Source organism: Bombus impatiens, unplaced genomic scaffold (assembly GCF_000188095.3).
Source record: "Bombus impatiens unplaced genomic scaffold, BIMP_2.2 scf_0320, whole genome shotgun sequence".
Taxonomy (NCBI): Eukaryota; Metazoa; Arthropoda; class Insecta; order Hymenoptera; family Apidae; genus Bombus; species Bombus impatiens.
Genome location: NT_176739.1, coordinates 136,117 through 158,168, shown reverse-complemented (window position 1 = coordinate 158,168; position 22,052 = coordinate 136,117). Strand labels below are relative to the sequence as shown.

The 22,052-nt window shown below is 30.5% G+C and overlaps 6 protein-coding genes across 13 annotated transcripts; 3 read left to right on the top strand and 3 right to left on the bottom strand.

The window, feature by feature from the left end:
* Positions 1 to 1,507: 1,507 nt before the first annotated feature.
* Positions 1,508 to 3,323, top strand: LOC100749442 (protein ILRUN). Of its 2 annotated transcripts, XM_003489269.4 has the most exons (4): positions 1,508 to 1,726; positions 2,016 to 2,266; positions 2,622 to 2,980; positions 3,057 to 3,323. In XM_003489269.4, exons 2-4 carry the CDS (start codon positions 2,112 to 2,114, stop codon positions 3,161 to 3,163), a joined length of 621 nt encoding a protein of 206 aa, XP_003489317.1. In that variant the 5' UTR covers positions 1,508 to 1,726; positions 2,016 to 2,111; the 3' UTR covers positions 3,164 to 3,323. The 2 variants fall into 2 exon arrangements, with proteins under 2 accessions (XP_003489317.1, XP_012240837.1); XM_012385414.2 differs by lacking the exon at positions 1,508 to 1,726 and having other exon boundaries at positions 1,921 to 2,266.
* Positions 3,261 to 6,162, bottom strand: LOC105680741 (thymidylate synthase). 4 transcript variants are annotated; one of them, XR_001102273.3, is made up of 5 exons: positions 4,851 to 5,043; positions 4,510 to 4,773; positions 4,165 to 4,427; positions 3,828 to 4,094; positions 3,261 to 3,540 (listed from the first exon to the last, which is right to left on the bottom strand). XR_001102273.3 is itself a non-coding variant. In XM_012385412.1 (5 exons), the coding sequence occupies exons 1-4, from the start codon at positions 5,041 to 5,043 to the stop codon at positions 3,885 to 3,887; spliced, it is 930 nt and encodes a 309-aa protein (XP_012240835.1). In that variant the 3' UTR covers positions 3,261 to 3,540; positions 3,866 to 3,884. The 4 variants fall into 4 exon arrangements, 3 of the variants coding, with proteins under 3 accessions (XP_012240835.1, XP_012240834.1, XP_024223181.1); XM_012385412.1 differs by having other exon boundaries at positions 3,866 to 4,094; XM_012385411.3 differs by lacking the exon at positions 3,261 to 3,540 and adding an exon at positions 6,025 to 6,162 and having other exon boundaries at positions 3,765 to 4,094; positions 4,851 to 5,136.
* Positions 5,728 to 7,906, top strand: LOC100748367 (peroxisomal membrane protein PEX16). Its single transcript, XM_003489262.4, has 5 exons — positions 5,728 to 6,039; positions 6,120 to 6,366; positions 6,445 to 6,718; positions 6,799 to 6,902; positions 6,996 to 7,906. Exons 1-5 carry the CDS (start codon positions 5,910 to 5,912, stop codon positions 7,249 to 7,251), a joined length of 1,011 nt encoding a protein of 336 aa, XP_003489310.1. The 5' UTR covers positions 5,728 to 5,909; the 3' UTR covers positions 7,252 to 7,906.
* On the bottom strand, positions 7,695 to 9,783 carry LOC100747207 (toll-interacting protein). Its single transcript, XM_012385413.3, has 6 exons — positions 9,706 to 9,783; positions 9,080 to 9,253; positions 8,835 to 8,968; positions 8,543 to 8,747; positions 8,282 to 8,452; positions 7,695 to 8,208 (listed from the first exon to the last, which is right to left on the bottom strand). The coding sequence occupies exons 1-6, from the start codon at positions 9,781 to 9,783 to the stop codon at positions 8,098 to 8,100; spliced, it is 873 nt and encodes a 290-aa protein (XP_012240836.1). The 3' UTR covers positions 7,695 to 8,097.
* A 719-nt stretch (positions 9,784 to 10,502) lies between these two features.
* LOC100744930 (twinfilin) lies at positions 10,503 to 15,838 on the top strand. Of its 4 annotated transcripts, none has more exons than XM_024367439.2 (6): positions 10,503 to 10,900; positions 11,027 to 11,104; positions 11,182 to 11,841; positions 11,901 to 12,019; positions 12,111 to 12,125; positions 15,315 to 15,838. In XM_024367439.2, exons 1-6 carry the CDS (start codon positions 10,876 to 10,878, stop codon positions 15,483 to 15,485), a joined length of 1,068 nt encoding a protein of 355 aa, XP_024223207.1. In that variant the 5' UTR covers positions 10,503 to 10,875; the 3' UTR covers positions 15,486 to 15,838. The 4 variants fall into 4 exon arrangements, with proteins under 4 accessions (XP_024223207.1, XP_012240855.1, XP_033176524.1 ...); XM_033320633.1 differs by lacking the exon at positions 12,111 to 12,125 and adding an exon at positions 15,091 to 15,137 and having other exon boundaries at positions 10,506 to 10,900; positions 15,315 to 15,423; XM_012385432.3 differs by lacking the exons at positions 12,111 to 12,125; positions 15,315 to 15,838 and adding an exon at positions 12,404 to 13,113 and having other exon boundaries at positions 10,505 to 10,900.
* LOC100745979 (RPII140-upstream gene protein) lies at positions 15,811 to 17,264 on the bottom strand. Its single transcript, XM_003489243.4, has 4 exons — positions 16,856 to 17,264; positions 16,534 to 16,785; positions 16,214 to 16,465; positions 15,811 to 16,135 (listed from the first exon to the last, which is right to left on the bottom strand). Exons 1-4 carry the CDS (start codon positions 16,990 to 16,992, stop codon positions 16,021 to 16,023), a joined length of 756 nt encoding a protein of 251 aa, XP_003489291.1. The 5' UTR covers positions 16,993 to 17,264; the 3' UTR covers positions 15,811 to 16,020.
* Positions 17,265 to 22,052: the final 4,788 nt, after the last annotated feature.

The following is a 22,052-nucleotide window of genomic DNA, read 5'->3' as shown; positions in this document are numbered from 1 at the left end:
ATCGTCGAAACGGAGCTATTAATCGTAAAATAACTTCTAACTTTCATCACGATGTCCTAACGTCAATATGAAAGTAATTTTCCAAGGATTTTGAACGTTTCATCGATGCACGAGCTCGCGTTTCTCTAAAAAAAAAAAGGAAAAAAAGAAAAGCTTGGGATTATCGGTGATGAAGAACTCGCGACTAATTAACGATAGCCACTGGTTCACACGGTTCAAATATGTCTCATTGCGAACTGCACTCCCGTTTTCAATCGACACTCATCCCTTTTTGTCCACTTTGTACGCGAAATCACCTTGCGATCGGACGTTTTTGGAATATCTACATGATCAACTTCGGATCGCGACTGTCTTCTCTTTCGTATTTCAATTGTTACGCGGCGTGATGCGCACGCATCCTCGAGACCAGATGCAGGAGGGGCCGTAGGCGCATGCGCAGTGCGACAACAGAGATTTGGCGCTTAAGTGCGTTCACGTAACAAGAACAAGAAATGTTATTACACATACTGTAAGAAATAAAAGATTAGAATAGTTTATATTTTAATACTTACAAACTTATAAAATAAACTTATAAAATAAAGGTATATACGATTTTTATTTTGAATAATCGTTATTTAAGGAATTGAAACTTTTCTTCTCATTATAATTCTTATATCGGTTACTATATATCACTACTAGCTTATTGCTTTGCTTGTTTCGATTCTTGTATCAATTTTACAATACATTAAAATAGTTCATTGTTTATTAGACTGCGGATATCTATTCATTTATGGGAAACTTCAGAAATGCACGTAATATGCAAAAATATATGAAATATTCAAAATGTAACATCTGTTATGATATTTAATAGATACAAAAAATTTCTGTTAAGCTTATGTATATCATAAATAGAGTTGGAGAGATATTTATGCAAACTATTATAATATTTTTAAGGATAAAATTTGAAAATTTTTATTTCTACATTCTCTCTTATTGTAAATTTCAAGAAATTGAAGTATTTATAACAATATGATTTGTAATTTCATATCTTTAATAATATAACTAAGAAAGTGGAACTTGTACATAAAAATTTATTTCGTTCACTAAATATTATAACAAGTGCTTCATTTTAAATATTTTATAATTTATATTTTTGTATGTTATGTTTTTGTACTATGTTCTGTTAGATTGTGAAAATATAAGTAATATAGTAGTTAAAGATATAAACAGTATAGATAGGAATAGAAAGAATGGGTTTAAAGAACAGATTTAAAAAATAGATTCAAGAAATGAAGAAATGCAAACCGGAAATCATACTAAATTGAAAGGTAAAGAATAAGAATAATAAATAAAAAAATAAATATTATGTTCTTTACATATATTTGCATTCTGTGCATTCTTGCATTTGTAGATTTTTGATAAACGCATAAGAATCTACAATCTACGATAAATTATGTTTTACTTGATCATAATACGCTAATAATTAAAATTCATTTGACCCCTACATATATGCAACCCAAGTTGCGTGTATGTAGGACCGCGTTGACGCTGCGGACGAGTTGATTTCGAGAAGAGATCGACGTCCGTTTTGCGTATTTATTTATTCGCTGTAGAAACACGGAGACTAGCAGCGTTCAAGGTCAAGGTGACATCACGCAAATAAAAGGATAGAAGGCGACAGAGTTGGATTTTTACCATCCACGGGGCTGTACTCATAATCGGTACATTTTTGGGTAGAGTGTGAAGTGTATGTATCCACTGCGCACAGATCATAGACATCAGAAGTATAGACCGCGGATGCCGTGTTGAGAAAATGGGCTTCGTTAAAAAAGAGATAGAGAAATAAATAACGCGTCTCTCTTTCCTTTTCTATGGGCGGAGCGTAGTATCTGTTAGAAAGAGACAGTGATACCACGTTAGATATGTCTATCTCTTTTTTAACGAGGACCATGCTCTTCATTTGACACCCGCGGTCTATATTTTTCATGTCTATGGCAGGGATGAACGTCATGAAGAATGACATTTAAAATTTGCAGTTAAAGATCAAACGATAACAGAACAGAGAAGTCTCACGGATTCGCGGTGTGACAGTTCCCATTACATGGAGTATTGAACGAGGGACGAAATACATTATGAACATGGACAACGTGGACCAGCATTTGCTTCACCAGTTTAGTTGTCTAGGCACCACCGACAGAGATGATCTGGTGAAGCAGCTGCAGAAGCTGCTGGCTGGCAGCCAGCTCAACGAAACTACTGCTGAGTTCTTTTTGGATATGAATAATTGGTGAGATACTCTCCCACTTGTAATCGTTCTATGTTGGTCAAGTTTAGTCCACCGACCTAACCCTACTGTCGCCATGTTTACTTGTTGTATTACCTTATCCATCCTTGCTTATTTATGCATTTATATCACTGACAACTCACACTCGCATAACATTTGCAATTTCTTCAGTTATTGTTCATGTATTACATAAATTGTTGTTCAATGGAGTAACTGCTACATTAGAATATCAACTTATTCTTTAAAACTGTAATTATGAAAGACAAATATGGTGACTATTGTATAGACATTTGTTGATGAAACATAAACAAATACGTAAATGTATATGTACGTGCAAATAATCTACATAAAATTTTAGGAATCTCCAAGCGGCAATTTGTAGCTACTTTGACTTTGAGTCTCCAGTTCAACATAAATTTCCTTGTATGATGCTGATAAGCGATAGCACTATTGGCGAAGGAGAATCAATACCACCACTTACTAATTTTCGAAAATCATGGCATATACAAAACAGTGGTAGAGAAGCATGGCCTGATGGAGTTTGCTTACAGTATATAGGAGGAGTGCAAATGGGTGAATGTACAAAAATACCAGTCCCATCTCTAGGCCCAGGAGAAATAACAGAGGTGAGCGTGGATCTTCAAAGTCCTCCACATTGTGGTACATTTCAAAGTAAATGGAGGATGATGGTAAAATCTACAGAAATCTTGTTTGGAGGTAAAATCATTTACCTTCTTGTTGTTAGTCATTTGTGATATTATCTTTTAGTAATAATCTCTTTTTTCAAATTTAGATATTATTTGGATAACTATTACAGTAAGTGAAAGTGGCACTCTGGCCATTACTCAACAACTGCATCAATTAAGTACTTCATCGTCTAATGATACAAGGATGTGCTAGCCCCTAATATCCAGAGAATTTTCTTAATTTTCTTCTCACATTTTTTAAACGCTTCCGATTATTTTTTAAATCAACCAAATTAAATATGACATGTTCGTTTAAAATATCACTTTAAAGATACTAGAAACGTTTTTATTTCCTTCTACAATCACGCGAGAAAGTAATATTTTCAATGGATAATTATATATATGATTTAAGATAGTACTGGACCTAGACACTGTATAAAAGTAAAATTTTGTTAAATTGTGAAAGTTGCTTACACAAGGCCTTTTACCGTCCATGCTTGTCAGTTACATCCTTTTGAAAAATCTTCTTTTACTTGATTGTTTCTGTGATGCAAAGTGTGGCGAAATGATTATGGTTTATACTTGTTAGAGCTGTAACAGACATGTATGGACCACTTTTGAAAATAATACTGATAGAAATTGATATAAATATAAAAAACTAGAAAAAATATATATATACAAAAATATATATATATTTTTTTGCGTGTATATGTATGTATAATTATTAAGATACGAGTTTATTAAAGATATGAACGAAAACTTTTTATTAGAAAATAAAGTATAGATATGGTTGAAATATAATAATGCTATATGAATATATATTCATTTACCAATTTAATATCAATCGAACATGTATTTTCTTAATGACCGAATCTTACTTCTAGATAAAAACGTGTACATAAGCTTGTGTCAGTACTCTGTGTTCAATTTTGTTTTTAAACAGCCATTGGCATAGATAACTTTGTGTGTGGGTTGTATCCGATAAGTTCGATATCATCTGCTGTAAAATCTTCTATGTTTTCAACGTTCCTAACGATTTTTAAATATGGGAATGGTTTTGGCACACGTTTTATTTGTTCCTCGAGTGCGGATATGTGATTGAGGTATACGTGACAGTCACCCATTGTATGTACAAATTCACCTGGCTAAAAATAAACAAAGAGATACAAGTTTCCGTTAAAAAATTTTGCCAATTTTCCTTTCTTGTAAATTTACCTTTAAATTTGAAATGTGTGCCAGCATGTAAGTTAACAAAGAATAAGATGCGATATTAAATGGTACGCCAAGACCCATGTCAGCGCTTCTTTGATAAAGTTGGCATGATAACTCTCCATTGTTTACATAAAATTGTACAAGACAGTGACAGGGAGGTAGAGCCATTTTTGAAATGTCGCCTGGGTTCCATGCTGACATTACAATTCGCCTATCATTGGGAGAATGTTGTATCTTATCTATGATCTGTTTTAACTGATCTATCCCTGTATAAACAAACCTTTCAGTGTACTTGTAGATAATTAAATTTGTACAATTAAACATAGGAATATTCGATTATTGTCTCACCTTGTCCACTATAATCTGTATCCATATTTTGGTACCTTGCACCATAGTGTCTCCATTGAAATCCATAAACAGGTCCTAAATCTCCTTCTTTCCTATCTGTGAAGCCACAAGAGTCTAGGAACTCGCGTGAACTGTTTGCATCCCATATGTGGACATCCTTTTGACTTAATTCTTTGGCATTTGTCGATCCTCTAATAAACCATAACAACTCCTCCACTACACCCCTCCAAAATACTCGCTTTGTAGTTAGCAATGGGAATACATCTATGGTAATGATATCTTGTTATTGTAATTAAATATATAAGATATTAAACTTCTATTAAAGTATGAAAAACACTTACTGTCTCGTAAATTAAATCGCATCTGTGTCCCAAAAATGGACAATGTGCCTACACCTGTACGATCATCTTTCCTCGTCCCTTCTTTTATAATTTTCTTTATTAAATTTAAATATTGATATTCTTCGTGTTCTTCCCCGTTCTGAGTACATTTTTGGATTTCATTCGTTTCATTCGTTATTCTATATTTATTCATAATTCAAGAAAATAAGAGATTTATAATACTATAATAACTAATGTTAATGATTTCACCGTATAACATGGAGTAAATTTTGACGGTATTATGTAGCTATAGTAACAAAAATTTTTAATTTAAAAGCTTTTTAAATACGTTAAAATTTGTTAAGAATGAATTTTATTAAAAGCAAAAAATTATTAATATTAATTAAAATTATAATATATTTCTTATTTTCATCAATAATTTACGAGAACTTTATATAGACCTGATAGGCGGGAAAATTAATTATATACTTGTACGATTGTTACATCGATGAATGAATTTAATTTGTAAATTTGTACATTTAACATAAGTTTAGAATGATAATAAAATGTATTATGCTAGCATGTTTTAATTTTTCATCATTACTAAATACTATTACGATATTAATATTTATTATAAAAACTAATTCTAATTACATGTGAAATTATTATATCGATAAATATAAAAGAACTTAATATAAATTTAGAATAATTATAAAATATTGTATATCATACTAAGATGTTTTAACTTCTCGTTATTATTAGATATTATTATGTCATTAATATTCATTACAAAATATTTATACTTTTAATACATCTTACACAATTTCTCATACTATGTTGTATATATATAGAGAACATGTTTATTCTGACAAGAATTCTATTATATGATAAATTGTTATCACAACTGATAGAAAACAAAATTAAAAACAAATGTTCTTTGTTTGCCCGATCTATCGGAAGAGACCAATGATTTTTGTTCTGTACTATATATAGTGCATAAAATATAGTATATTAATATTGGAAGGTTAATTATTATTGATCACAAAGATCATATTTTATTAGATTGTTTAACAGATCAAAATGGTGTTGGGCAATGTAAATTCTTCCGTGTTGAAAATCATCGAACCATATAGAAAATGGGTTATAGAAAATCCACAATTGTTATCTGAGATTGAAAATACGGTCCATTGCTTACCTTACTTCACGGCTGGTTAGAAAAATTCGTTATTTTTATTCTTCAAATACGATGACTTTTCTCCTCGATTTTTATTCAGTAAACATTTTTTTTAGGTCATTTTAATAATTCCGCCTTTTGGTCGGAATTATTATACTCAGCTTCGAATTTGATAGTATTTTTCAATGATTTGTTAATGTGCAGCGGAAAATGCGTTCATTTACAGTTTCCTCAGTTCGAATCAAAAATTAAAATTTGGTTGACTGTGGTAGAATATACGGAGGCTCTTTTTGAGATCACTGCAAAAAAGTTATGTGGTCAAACTGGAAGATGGTTCATGATCACTATGGTCCAAATATTTAAGTAAGTAGCATAATATTTCTGAAGTTTAGATTACACGTTCCTCTCAATTATTAATATTTATAAATGAATCCTTCATAGGACTGTGTTAAGACTTCTACTGATTCATCTGTATAAGGAACGTATAATAAAAAGCCCTCCAATACAGCCACTAAACAGAGAAAAGCTAAGCAACTCACATGATGAAAAATTATACGAAGGATTCAGATTGAAACGGTCTGGCACTATTGTTAGGAGTATAAGAAATATCAAGCATTCACACATGCGTACTTGGGAACCATTGTCTTCTAATATTGACAATAATGATAACTTAAATAGATCTTCAGTATCAGAAAAAGATTTAATATTAGCTGAGGTAGAAATGTATTCAAATTCAACTAAGTATAATAGCTCCAGAAAATACTTATTCATTAATATTTCTTATTTCATTTTTAGACTCTTTATATTTTGAAACCACTTTTTCATTTGGCATGTATATCTTTTACTGGAGAAAAACGTTGGCCACCATGGTTGTTATCATTTGCTATTGATTTACTCAGGTAAAAGATAAAATTTAGTACCAAACTTATCAAATAACTACATAAAAAGGGTTGAATTATATAATGATATAAAAACTCAATGTTATTTTACAGTTTAAATATAGCTAGTAAAAGGACAAAAAATATATCATTTAGCAAAGAAGAAGAGAAAGAATTCTTCAGGCGAAGACTTGCTCTGCTCCTTTACATATTAAAGTCTCCATTTTATGATAAGTATAGCTGCATTAGAATATATGCGACTCTAACTGCACTTTCCAATAGAGTACCTTTAGCAAAATTTTTAACAGAGCCAATAAAAAAGTACTTGCCACATTGGCAAAATACATATTTTTACATGTGGTCAAGTTAGTTTATGGAGTTATTAAATGTTTAAGAGAGTTATTGATACACCTTATTTTTGGGGGAATAGGGATTATAAAAGGAATAAGGATAATTTTAAATTTAAAAAAAGAATATTTTTAGCATAAATTTGAAATGACTGATTTTTGTCATAAATTATATAACTGTTGACAAATTTTTATTTATTATAGGTAAGGATAAATTAGCTCTACAATTTACTGAAGCACTTGACAATTCATAGATATATTATTAATATATTTTACATTTGATAGAAAAATTAGAAATATTGTTTTAACTCTATAGCAAAATTGAAAGCCACCATTCCATTTTTGCAAATGCTGTGTTTTAATCAAAATTAGATTGAATACTTTTATAGTATTTGTAGATACATTCTGTTTAAATATGCGCGAGTACAATATTTTTGTAATTCGTTTCCAAACACACAAATAAAAATATATAAATGTACACGTTTATTATTTTTTATAAATAGTAAGATCTAAATACAGATTTCTTAACGAATACGGGATCTCCAATATGTAAATATAGAAAATTGAAATTTTTTATGTTATAGAACGAAACATATGTAGAACGAAACATATAGCTGTATATATAAGATGAAAACAAATGTAAACAGGATGAATGAATATATAAACGATTAAAAGAGATATTTCTTTAAAAAATATATTTCCCTGCCCAATATATTTTATGGATTCCCTTATATTAAAATCACTAAATGTTAATATACCATAAAATGCATGGTAGTAATTTGCAAATATATTACACATTCAAATACAATATAGCAAGAAAATACAAATATGGCCTTTGGAGTTAAATGACGAGTTGCATAAAAAGTTACTTATTCACACATTTGGAGTAATGAATTTATAGTTACATCTTTCTTTCCATTATTTGCATCATAAACTGATTTAATTACCTCTTTATCCACATTCGGGAACATCTCTGAAATCTATAAGTTATTACATTATTACAAAAGTTGTTTTATTGCGGAAAAAAGTGAAGCTATTATCTTCTTACATTACCTGTTTTAATATAACTTCAGCATCTGGCATAGAACTGGGAATAATAGGCGGCACTGCAGCTGTAGGAGGTGCTGTGTAGACATTTACTGGTGCATACTGTGTCATGCCAAGCATTGTTGAAGAAGGAACCATCATAATTGGAGGTGCACTCATGTATGGATGACACTTAGTCTATCAAAATGGATAAATTATTAAATACAGGTATTAACTTATTGGTAGTAGATTAAATATATTTTCTGTTATATTACTAATAACTTTTACCGTATAACTAAAAACTAAATTTATCATTCCTTCTTGATTGTCTCCTTGCTTTCCACTAAGCATGTACCAATCTTCGTGCATCTCCCCTTTCTGGAGGACCTTTGATGGAATATCTATGTGACCCCATGCAATTAATTCATCCATTACAAACGAACATTCATCATAAACTTCTACATATATTTGTGAGACTCCTGGTGGCAAGTAACTGAATAATAAAAAGATAAAAGAAAGTAATGGATGGAATAAGTATATAAATTTGATTTATAATAAATTTATTATACAAATTACATACCATTGAATAACTTTGTTCCAGTGTGGATTTTTTGCTCCGTTTGAACATGTGTGTGTTTCATATACAGCATGGCCTACTCTTAATCTCACATAAGGATCCATTCTTGTCATCCCATAGTTTTTTACAAGCTTAGCCTATAGGAAGTATCTTTTTGAAATTATGATTAAAACATTATTACAAAACATACACTACTACTTTTTAAATCTGAATTAACTCCTACATGTCTACTAAAATCATAGAATTACCTGAACAATTGTAATACTAAGTCTACCGACATGGGGTTCATGCATTGTTGGCATGTTCTGCATTTGCAGCTGGTGAAGAGCAAGTGCAGCCTGCTGATCTGCAGCTTCTTGCTGTTGTTGAGCATTGCGCTCTTCCAATCTAAGAAATCCTTGCGGAAGTGGACCTAGAAAAGCCTGGAACATTATTATTATTATTATTTCAAATCAATATTTATTTATTCATATATATTGTAAATTTTGCTGGAGGTGTGACAAATTCCACTGAATAATTACATCTCATTAATTGGCAACGTTATGTTAATGCAACATTTTATTTGCAGTTTCTTTTCAATCAATTTGCATTACTAATTCTATCATTTAATATAGAATTCCAAGAATTTTTTAAATGTATAATAGTATAATAAACTAATATTGTTTAACAAATCGGCGAATGAGTCATCAAAAAATGAATATTTATGAACTTAACTGTTAATTAATAATAATTAACGAAATGAATCTTTAATTTTAAAATACTATACGATTTGCATTTTAATTTAATTGAATATTAAAAATGAATTGACGTGATGGTATCAGTACTTGATTTCAAAAAGAATTGCAACGTTTGTTGTAAAAGTTACATTATTTACCCGTCTTTTCCACTCTTCGTACAAATCTGATCGCCTTTCGGTTTCCCTAACAGTTATCCGAAGATTTACTGAATTCATAACTTTTCCTTAATATTCTTAATATAATAGTATAATCGACTTCGATATAAGTGAAACCTGTCAAACTACACGTATTTTTTTTTGCATCAGAATAATCATAACACACATCTGTCACGCTGATGTCACGACATCTTAAGAGAATCTTTCAAACACTCGAATTACGTGTACATTTCAAACGCGAATGATATTACAGAAATTCCAATTCCAAACGAAAATCTAGAAGATACGTGAGCTAATAATACAAATGATTCTTATAAAAATATATTTTCCAGCACTAATTAAAAATCTTGAAATAAAATTAAAATATTGTTGTAAGATATAAATCAATTATAAGTAAATATGTATATGTAATGCAATTAATATTAGATTACAATATATAGTAAAATAATAGACTGCATATTTTTATGTACTTATAGAGAAAAAATATAAGAAAGAATATAAAATATCCAAAGTGTAGTGCTTCCTATAATACTTTGTAAATAAAATAATCTTCTACTGAGATTTTATTATTTTAATTATCGTTTTAAATATGTATATGAATTTGCATAAAAATCCGTAATTTAATAATGTGATTAAGTTTGTAAATGGAACTGAAGATTTGTTAAAACAGATACACGCGAATAAAGGGCAAAATTTCATGTTGCAAAATTTCAAAAATTTTTATTCGTCTTAATAATAATATTTGAATAAGTTGCATTTTTCGCGTTTGAAATAATTTTCTGTGGGTTTTTACGTCGCTTCTTTTTCAGTTAAGATTTTTTTGTTCAAGATAATAAATTATAATCGCTTGGTTTAGAGCACGGTCGTACGGCCGTGATTTGGAGCATTCTTGACAGGTTCACTGGCGTGACGTACGTTTCTCTGTTGCTAGGATCCTCCCGAAAAGTTCTCCTCTAAATAGGTTGTGTATCGGTGGTTTCCCCTAATTTCGGATTCTGTTGCGATTTTTTTCATCGTGTTCTAGTCATTTGAACGGTCCGTTTGTGGTGGTGGTGGTGGATCTTTCGTTCACGATTAATCCGAAGAGGTCGGGGAGGAAGCGCGACTAATTTCCTACCATATTTTCAACAGAGCTCGAATTTTTTACGAACCATGTCACATCAGACAGGGATCAAAGGTACTCATTATTACATTGTAATATTGATTCCACATAACAATCTCGTAGAAAGTTCTACAATATAGGCCATTAACCTCAAAACATCTTTACAACAATAATGACAAATTAATGGTTTGGTTATTTCAGCGAACGATGCCCTTAAGAAATTGTTTGCTAAATGTCGAGATGGAAAAATACGAGTCTTGAAAGTTTCCATTGAGAATGGTAAGTTTGCCTCTTGCCCTCAGTGAGTGTGAATTTAATACAAGTTTCATGAATAAAAGTGTATCTTTGTTTCATAGAGGAACTAACACCTGCTGCTTCTTCAAAACCAGTGAACAAGTGGCAAGATGATTATGATAAGATGATCAAACCGTTGATCATTGAGAATCAACCTGCATATATTCTTTATCGATTAGATACTAAGTCTTCTGACTCTGGTTATGACTGGTTATTTATCTCTTGGTCACCTGATACTGCACCAGTTAGGCAAAAGATGTTATATGCGTCGACAAAAGCAACTTTGAAACAAGAATTTGGAACTGCGTCTATAAAGGAAGAATTGCATGGTACGGTGCCAGAGGATATAACATTAGAAGGTTATCACAAATACAAAAGGAATAATGCTGCACCGGCACCATTAACCACTGCAGAAGAAGAATTAGCAGAACTTAAAAAAAGCACAGTTACTACAGATTATAGCGTAGAAACAAGGCATCAAACATTGAGTGGTGTTGCCTTCCCTGTTACGGACGAGGCAAAACAAGCGATCATGGAGCTTGGTAAAGGTATACATGAATATGTTCAATTAAAAATCGACTTAGAAGAGGAGAAGATACATTTAGTTATGGCTTGTGAAGTTTCACTGGATAAACTACCAACAAAAGTCCCATCTGATTCTGCTAGATATCATCTTTATAATTTTAAGCACACGCACGAAGGAGATTACATGGAATGTATAGGTATGTTCTAAAAATAAAAATGTTAGTCTTTCAATCAATAATGTACCTCTATGTTGCAGTTTTTATATATAGCATGCCAGGATACAGTTGCAGTATTAAGGAAAGGATGTTATATTCATCGTGTAAAGCTCCGCTATTAGAACTTATTCAATCACTTGGAGTGACTATAACGAAAAAAGTAAGTAAATAAATAAAAGTTCTTGATGTAAACCATATTTTCTAATTTATTTTGTTTCTATTGGTTTGTTTTTGCATGAATGTCTTAACAGGATCATTTAAAACTGGTAAATCATATTAGAATCTATACGCTTTTTGAAAGATAAAAATATTCAATTGTATGTTGTGCATTTTTTATACCAGTGAGAAATGTATTTCATATTTAATTAAAAAAAGATAGTTCTTATAGCGTGCATTGATATTAACGAATATTTTACCCTTTTAGTCGCATTGTGTAGTATTTCTTACTTTCAAATTTCATTTCTCTTCATGTGAATCTTAATGTTGAAATTAAATTATTTCTTTTTTTCTTTTTTTATTTTCGTAAAAATTTGATAAATCCTAGTTGGAAGTAAATAGTGGTGAGGAATTGGCAGACATGTTGGAAGATCCTCCAACTATAAAAGAAACAGCTGCAATAACTCCTGCAACTCCATCAACGCCCTATGCTCCTCCTCAATCTATATCCGAGAAAAAGTCAAAACAGAAGAGATCTTGTATCTTGAGTTAACCGAATCTACGTTCTTTGTCTGTCATTTTTAAATGTTTCTTAAATGTTATAAAATATTTCAGATGTTTTACACATTTAATATCTTCCTTCGTAAATTCTGAATTTGTGATAATACGATATTAATTGATCGAATATGTTATGTAGTGTAAGATGGTGTAATCGGTTTTGAATAACTTCGACATTAGCACAGTATAGTTATGCAGTTATTATGGAGTGATTTAAATGAGAAAATGTTTAATGCGCATCTTTACAGAGATAAATCTTTTATTAATTAGCAATATATTTATTGATATTTAGTAATAATTGGTCAAAGTGATATGTATATCTATGTAGCAATTCAGAGTAGACCAAACAATGTATTTTTCTAAATTTTAAAGAGCAAAATTGTCATGTTAAGATCTTTACAAAATATCTTTTTGATAACTATGAGAAACTCGCAATGCATAGAATTCCCATGAGATGTAGTTCTTGTTGATCCAGTACCATAATGTAATGGATAATTGTTTATTCGTGCAGAAAATACTGTACGAAAAAGAACAAGAAAAGCAGAAAGATCATGAAGTGAGAATTAGTTGCTTGACATTGAAAGTGAAGCCTTCTATTGGATTTTGCATTTTTTTAATTGCGTTCCAATGTCTAATAAAAAATCTTATGAAGATATTTTTTTCTCTATATAGTTCCTTTAATTTACATCTTTTATAGTTTATATAATTCTTATGCTACTTTTAATGTTTATTGTGTCAGATGTGAAAAATAAACCCAGTGAGTTAACTGTGTGAATTAGTTCCTAGTCCAATGAAAAGTGATATATTGTATTTTTAAGTATTCATTTTTCATATATTAGTAATTTTATTAAGTGAAACTCGAAGGCTTGACTTTCAAATTCATTCGAACACTCATATAGGAATTAGTGATAAATAGAGGTAGAGTGTTTCAAACAAATATCTGTGGTAAAACCTGCATACCTTATGTGATTATTAGAGAGTTAGGGAAAATTCCATGTGCTCCAGTTAGCTAATGCCACTCACCTAACTTCTCTATGAAATATAAATAAGAAGATAAATGGATAAGTGATAAACGTGCAAATTACCACATTAATTTGTGGATATATTTTCTTTGCACATGATTATCATTTTTGAACACAAGCTAGTGATAATACTATTTACTTTATATACATATTAAATTATATATGTATATATATATTTATATACATTATATTATATATGTATGTATGTGTGTGTGTATATATATATATATATATATATATTATCATATTCTATACTATTGTAAATTATACAAAACATTAGATTCCACAAATATATATATAAAGACTGAACTTGGTATGTCCCATTAGTTGTACAATCGGAAAAATTGTGCAGTGTTTGAATTTATATAGATAAAAATATTTGAACATTCATATACACGTATGTACGCACTTACCCATACACCCACACCCACACACATTCTATATACTTTACGGTTATTTTTTAACTTTTTATTACTTTCATTTTTAATAAAAGATGTAAGGTATAATAAGATATGTTTTAAATAAGAAAATTCATATATCATATTCTTATACGCTTCAATTTAATAATTTAAACTAATTAGAGAACAGCGCATAATGAATTGTGATAAGTTACTGTTATCTCTTCTAAAGTATTTTTACATTTCTTCTAAAACATTCCTAATACGAAATGTATAGCAAATGGGACTATAATCTAGTAGCCAGCAAACAAGATATTCGAGAGGCATTCTATTTTTTGTGATCTGTATTTTTTTAACTCTCGTAGCTTTTTATAAACTTTTTAAAAATTTTCGTCCAAGAAATAAATAAAAAACTTATTGAAAGAGTTTGGCCTAATTTAACAAGTTTTATAATAATAAAAAAGTGTGTCAGATTCTTGGCATTTATTCAAATCCATTGAAAAATTTTTGTTACTTTTCATTTGCTACCAAGTATATATTATTATACATACATTTACATTGATATGAAAGTTAAGCTCAAAGTATGAGATTTTTTACAAGAATTGGAAGTTCTTGAATATAATATACTCATAATTTATTAGTATTTCATTCCTTTATAGTTGTGTAAAAGCTTTTTCAGCTTAAATTCCTTATCGATGTTTTCCTATTTTTACATGTTGACGAACAAATAGAATTTGGCACACATTTCTATGTCTAGTTGCAAAAAAAAGGAAAGTTTTTCGCGAAGTGCTCAAAAACTTGTTAATGAATAATGTGTTCTATATTTAAACATAACGCACACTGTAGCCTGGGAATATTTCAATTTATAATATACTGTACCAGGCCTATTCTGTAAGTTTTTAGTATAATTCCGTTTCCAACCTGTTAGTACATAATTGTAGGTTCATTATGATCAAACAAATTGTGTATCTTGCCAATACTAAACACGCTAGAAATAATAAAGCATTATGCAATTTAATCTCACACTTTGTTGTGTTTTAATTTGCCAATAAGGTAACGTGTAACACTTCTTTATTTATCATGATTTATCTGCACAGAATTTAATAGGTTTCTAAGGAGCGAACGTGAATCAGTCGTTGGATGGGTATGTAATTATGATTAAGATTTTAAGATATGTTTAAGACATTCAGCTTACAGAATAGGCCTATCAAGTTAGAGTTTTATTTTTCATTTTTCATGTATTTTTTTCTCACAAAGTAAATGATGTTTCTAGTTTGTAATGCAATGTAATAATTCTCTTTAAAATATGTTGATTATATAGCTTGAAATAGATGATGGAAGAGAACTAACTGAAGAATTTTTACAAGAGGAATTACATCCAAAAATCAGTTTACATCAGCCAAAATTTGCGAAACCTAAGGGTCCACCAGGCAGAGGGGCAAAACGCTTAACCAAGGTTCAAGATTTAGGAACTTCTGAACAAGAGATTTAAAAAAATGTTTTTCAAATTTGTTGAGTTGAACTAAGAAGATATATAATATGCTCATCACATATACAGATAAATATATATTGTGTTCTCTTGTGTTAAAAGATGAAAGTTTTTTGTTTTATCTAGCTTTTTTCCTTATTAAGGAGGATTATTTGTTTTATAATTTAAGAACCATTTATATGCAGATACTTCAAATCTTAAAAAGAAGTTTCAAATATTAGGCCTATTCTGTAACTACGATTTTAAACTTGTATTTATACTACATTCATTTATAATTTAATGCACAGAGTATTATTAGGATGTAAATAAGGATTGTTCTTAATGACAATTGATTATATTACAGAATGATATTTTTATTTATCATTCATCTTAAATATTATGGATAAGACCAGAATGATTTGAATATGTTCTATAGATGTTTTGTATTTATCAAATATAAATATTATTACATAATATTTCATGTAATAATTACATAAATTAATAGATATATGTTAATAAGATATATACATTCGTTATTAAATTTTTATCTTTTAAATTCTTACTCTTTCTTCTCCTTATTAAGTGCTTCATTCGCTTCTTGATTCTTAATATACATCATTTGCAGTTCTGATAATTCGTTTGTTTTCATGGACTTTGCATATTCTTTTATTTTACTAAAAAATGGAAATTTATCTTTGGTATTCAAATTTGGAATGGAAAATTTTTAAGTTCAATTAATATAGCAAACATACTCTCGTCTTATGTTCATTAATTTGCTTCCAGCTTCATAAGCGTTCTCCATTTCAGATCCAGTTATCCATAAAAAGAATTTTGTGACAGAGCCATAAAAGGTACCCAATATTGTACCTACTATAGTTCCTGCAGTTAATCCCTTTATACCCATATTCATTTTGAATATGAAACCAGTTATAGCACCACTAAACGTGGAATTTAGTATATCAAATTTGTATCCTCTATATACATAGAAGAATGAAGACATGCTCCTGATAAAGAATATTAGATTAATTTATATTTGTACAATGTTATAATAGAAATTAGTTGCAAGACTTACGAGAATAAGAAACAAAACAGTCCAGTTTTCATGGCAAATGGAAAACCTGCTTTAAACGTAACAATTTCAATTCTTCTTTGCAGATTCGATTGATATACAAACTTGTTTTCATATAATACAGCTTGATTCTCATGTTTGAATTTTTGTGGCACCTCTTTTAATTTATATAATGCCCCCAAGACAAATCCTGTTACACTCCCTGCACATGTTGCATTCAAGACTGATTGTACCTCTTTGGTTGGATACCCTTTTCTGTGCAAAGTAAATATTGTAATAATGTGTTAAATAAATGGATGAATATAAATTAAATGATTATTCTTACTCGTCATAAAAGTAACATCTGTATTTGCCTAAAAATCCTTTTACTTTGGATGTATCATTGGAAGTGTTGTCGGACGAAGAAGCAAATGGGAAAAACGCAGTGCAGATTAATCTTCTATCTATTACTGTACGTAGCATGTTTCTTCTATATTTATCAGGTCATGTATTATTTAACATACATTCAATAAGCACTGATAACACGAAATACTATAAACATATATTCATAGTTTATTGGCAGCAAAATTAATATTATTACAAACTAGATTCCAAATTCAATTATTTTATTATACAATCATTACTTAATAACGAAAGTGAGGTTAAGGATTCAATTTATTAACACTTAGCCAACCTCGCGCATCAGAGCGAGCTACACGCTTCTCACTGTACTAGACAACCCAACCTATAAGCTGTGCACCGTACATTTTTTCAAGTAACGAGGACTAATATTCACTACTTGAAAAACAAAGAACTCTAAAAATTATTTAAGTGGTCAATTATATTTTGAAATAATGATTTTGTTTAACGATTTCACATATCGTTTATACAAAACATCAAATTAAAAGTATATATTAAAAGTACAAAAAAATATAGGTAAAATTAAAAACATTAAAGATGACTAAAAATAAATAACACAACTTGAATGTGAAATTAAAAATTCGATATTGTTGATAATTCGGTATTGTTCGATTATAACTTTATTTAGTCATAACTGGTAGTATAACTTTTTAATTAATTTTAACACCATCAAATTGGTGTATTTTATTATATACCGTACTTCATAAAAGCAGAAAAAGTATCGCAATTAATTGGGAACAATTCCAGGTAAACAATAACTGATAATAACAATAAAAAAAGAAGAAAACGCCTTGCTAAAGGCAAAAAGGGGGATCTCCCCGTTTGGTTGACTAAGATCGATTATATAAATATCGAGAATTGTACGAATATAAAAATGGCAATATATGTATGACTCGAGAATCGAAATTATAAGAATCGATATATTAGTATTGCGTTTGAATTTCTCAATGTGAATTACGTGTACTTCGTTAACGTAATGTTTCCGTGTTTTATTCAGATTTATCCCGTGTTTATTCGTTTTCGTTACTTTCTACATATCCTGAAAGCCATTAGGCATCAAAGTTATATATTTTCAACTGCCATATTCACAAATTATGTCGATCTTTAATAGACTTCGCTCCTCTTCCGTAAGTACTACATGAGAAACAAAAAAACACAATTTCTATCGTAATTTCTAAAAAAATAATTTAAAAAATTTAGTTAAATTTCCGTGTGAACAAATACAATGAATGGTTTATTTAAAAAAATGAAGGTTTATGTTTATTAACTTAACCTTGAAATGATACTTTGGGGTCTTTTATAATCTCAACAGGATACTGGTTTTGATTACCGTATTGCAAAATAATTGCAAAAGAAGGGTTCTTTAACTTTTTTGAATATTTGAATATTCGAATTTTATAGTTTGCATTTTAGGTATGTAAAGTATATTTAGTGAATTGGAGTCCTATCTAAGAGAAGACACTATTTCTTTTAATGATCTTCTTAGATTGAAATTAATGATAAAAGCCCCATTAAGGAGAAAACATTATAGTAGAAGAAACAAATTTTAAATATGTATTATATATTGATATTAATCAACACGTTTCACGCATAATTCATCACTATAATTATATCTAATTAGAAATAGTTATAGTTATTTTATATAGTTACAAAAAATAGCTTAAATATTATTATAAATTAATGGTTTAAATATTCTAAATTAATGTCACTATATAATTACAGACTAATGCTATGCACAAAATAGGTAGAATTATAAATGCATAAATCGTATTTAAAGTTATAAATATGCAATTGTCAATTCTTTAACCTATATCGGGTAAACTTAAAATGGATATGAGGATTTCATTTTATGAACTTCATTTTGGATCATACTGAACTTATGACTTTATTTTATAACATTTAATAGTTTTTGACGAAAAGAATATAAAAATGTATTAATTTTAAGACGTCCTGTAAAAGAGATTCGTATCATGACGATGACTTTGTCTACTAAGTCAATATGGCGTCCAACCGTGCAATATGATTTTTATATGCGTGTAACTTTGAAAGTCATTATTTTCACGCTTTAGTACCAATATTTTTGGATTTTACTTTATAGAACTATCATATGTTATAATAAAAATTTTGTATATATCAAGAAAAAGTTCGACCAAAATTTACTTCCAACCTATTCGAATTAATCTCGTGAACGACATCTAAACCTAAAAGAAACGAACAGGTGCATCGTATATGCGCCGGCGTACGATGCTGTTCTGACGTAACAATATTACGTCAGAGCATGGCCTGTGATACGCAAGAGGGATAGTACGCGTGGGTGTGCTGGAAAAGATGAAGGAGGCGTGGAGGGAGAGCTGTGGAGGGGGTAGAACGTCAATAGGAGAATCCTTCATGCGCATGGTGGGGGAACCAGAAGAAGGTGAGGGAGGAGAACGTAGGGATGGGCGCTAGGGGTGGAACCAGGGCCGTACATTGGAGTAATATTGTAATTGTATTGTAAATATAATATGCATAATGTACATAATTTTTGTACAAAAATACAACATATAGATGAATAATTCAAATCTTTTTGTTTTTTAAATATAATTTATTCGTAAAACATAGTTTGTAAAATCAAATTATTATATCATTCACAATTAAAATATTTCTTCTATATTATAGAACGATATAGAGTATTTTTAATTGGACCTTTAAGAGGCAATTATTTACATCTTCTCTTCGTTTTATTAAAATCATTTACCGAGCATTAACATCATTTATTTCATTCCTTCATCGAGTGAGTCAAATTTTCATTTAATAATTTTACTTAACTTTCCAAATACATTGGTATAAATTGTACCGTGAGATTAATTTGGATGGGCGATACTCCTCGTTTTACTTGCCGTTCTTGATTAGTTGTTTTTACGAGGCCGTGAATTTTTATCGGGCAACATTTGGGATTCTCAGTTTTCTTAGAGTCGCCCCCCCCTTGGTTTCTTTACGGCACTGTTGGGATCGTCACGCTCGGAGTGAAAGTTGGCACAGGACGGACAGGTTACGTTTCGCCTCGCACAGTTTTCTCAGTACTCGACTTGGAAGCCTCCGGGACCGAATAATTCAATGCATTTACTATAATTATCACGTCGAGATCTATCGATCGAACGATGTCTCGCTTTCACGTTCTACGTTCCAAACGTTTATGGGTCTTTCTCTATGAAAGTCTACAGAGAATTCAAGTCTACTGAAAATTATTAATCGAGTCTAATATTAATTCTTCGTCTGACCATTCTCGAAAACAACATTTTTTCGAAAACTTAAAGGCAATTGAATGGAGTTTAATTTCTCGTGTAATTTACTCAAAAAACGAATTCTCTCAAATACTTGACGAGACGAACATGTTCCCTCGTTCATTGACTCAGAGTCTCTAAGTAAAAAATGTTATTTTTGAATAAAGAAAAATTCAATAAGGTTTCTGCATGTCTTTATTTATTTAAATTTAATTTCTAACATTCTAATAAATTTTGTAGCAAGGCAAGGTTACATATTCTTGGTCTTTCAGTTCTATATTCTGAGATATCACAATTCATCGAACTTCATCTGGACCACAGTGTAGATACCTTTTGCAAAGCCCCGTAGCAAGATCAGTTAGCTTCAGTCACTAGTCTTATAGGCTCACAGATCAAAACAAGTTTTGTCCATTTAACCAGGGCCAGGAAGGCAGACACGGTCTCTAGATAGACGTATCTAGATAGCACGTCTGCGTACACTATTGAGCCGGGGGTGCTCTTGAAGCCACGATGCGGCAGGGGTGGCTTGCTCGACGGGGATAAGCTGCCGCTTTTCTGGGGATGCCACAGACACGTACTGTTTTTTGGGTTCCATACCACTATTGTATTATTTGTATCTTAAATAGTTAGTTAGAAATTACTTAGCCAGTAATTTATTGTTGGGTCCAAGCTAGTCAATGTGAGTGATATTAAGGAATTTTAGGGAGTTCGTTTTTTGCATCTGGAAATTTGGAGATTTTTGGCTACAGAAATTGAAGAATTAGAAATTCAGAAATACCCAGGCCTGGAAGTTGGAGATTTGAAAATCTGCAGATTAGAAAATTGGAAATTAGAATTTCTCGAGTCTGGCAAATGGAAATTTGGAAATTTCCAAGTCTGAAGATCGGAAACTTCAACGTTGTCCGGTTTGAAAATTATGAAAAATTGGACATTTCCAACTCTGGAGATTGGAAACTTGAAAATTTCCAAGTTTAGAAATTGGAAGCGTGAAAATCCTGAAATATGGAAATTGGACATTTTTCCAAGTCAAAAATCCCAAAATAATCGATCTTTAGATCACCGTAGAATTCATCTATGCTATTGATAAAGGGGTTGAGGAACTTGATCGATCTCTTTGTTTCAAATTTTCCATCTTAATTATCTAAATTTTCTCTCGATGATCTGGCAAGCTCAATTCTTCGAATTTAATTACTTCAATGCAGTCGCTCTATCTCGAACAACATCGAAGAGATACCGTGTGAATATTTCAACAGTTTAAGTTTAAAGGGATTGTGAAAGTTTGGTCAATCGATAATCGTCGGGGGAGCGGGTGAATTTTGGGCCAGGATAAAATTCCTAGTCTAAGGGAGGATCGTCTGCAAATGCTGACAATCACAACGTTCAGCTATTTTAAAAATAAATTGCACCATGGTACCGGTTTAGTCATGCAAATATCGGGTCGTTTACAGGTTCCTATTTAGAAGAGGTTCCTCGGACTGGATGGTCGTTTACAGCAACTGGTGGATCTGACCGCTGGAATTATCTCTTTGAAAAGGGACTTCTCCGAGACGACTTTAGTAATTAATTAATTCCGAGGAGGTATCACGTTGCATACGAGATATTAAACTACTCCCTTTGTATAGTAATAGCTGCTATAATAATAGGCAATTATATGGCTACTTATGTGTGATTACGAATAATTACGTTGAATGGAAAAATAGAGGAAGAATAGAGAGTCATATAGATCTTCTCAGCTGAATGCTTCAAATAGTGCTTTCTAATGTTCGCAGGTCCCTATTTGTTTGTGCAGGAGATTTGTAGAATATTTTAGGGAACAGGGTGCCCCTGGAGATAGTACACTACCGGGTTTTATTGGTTTGT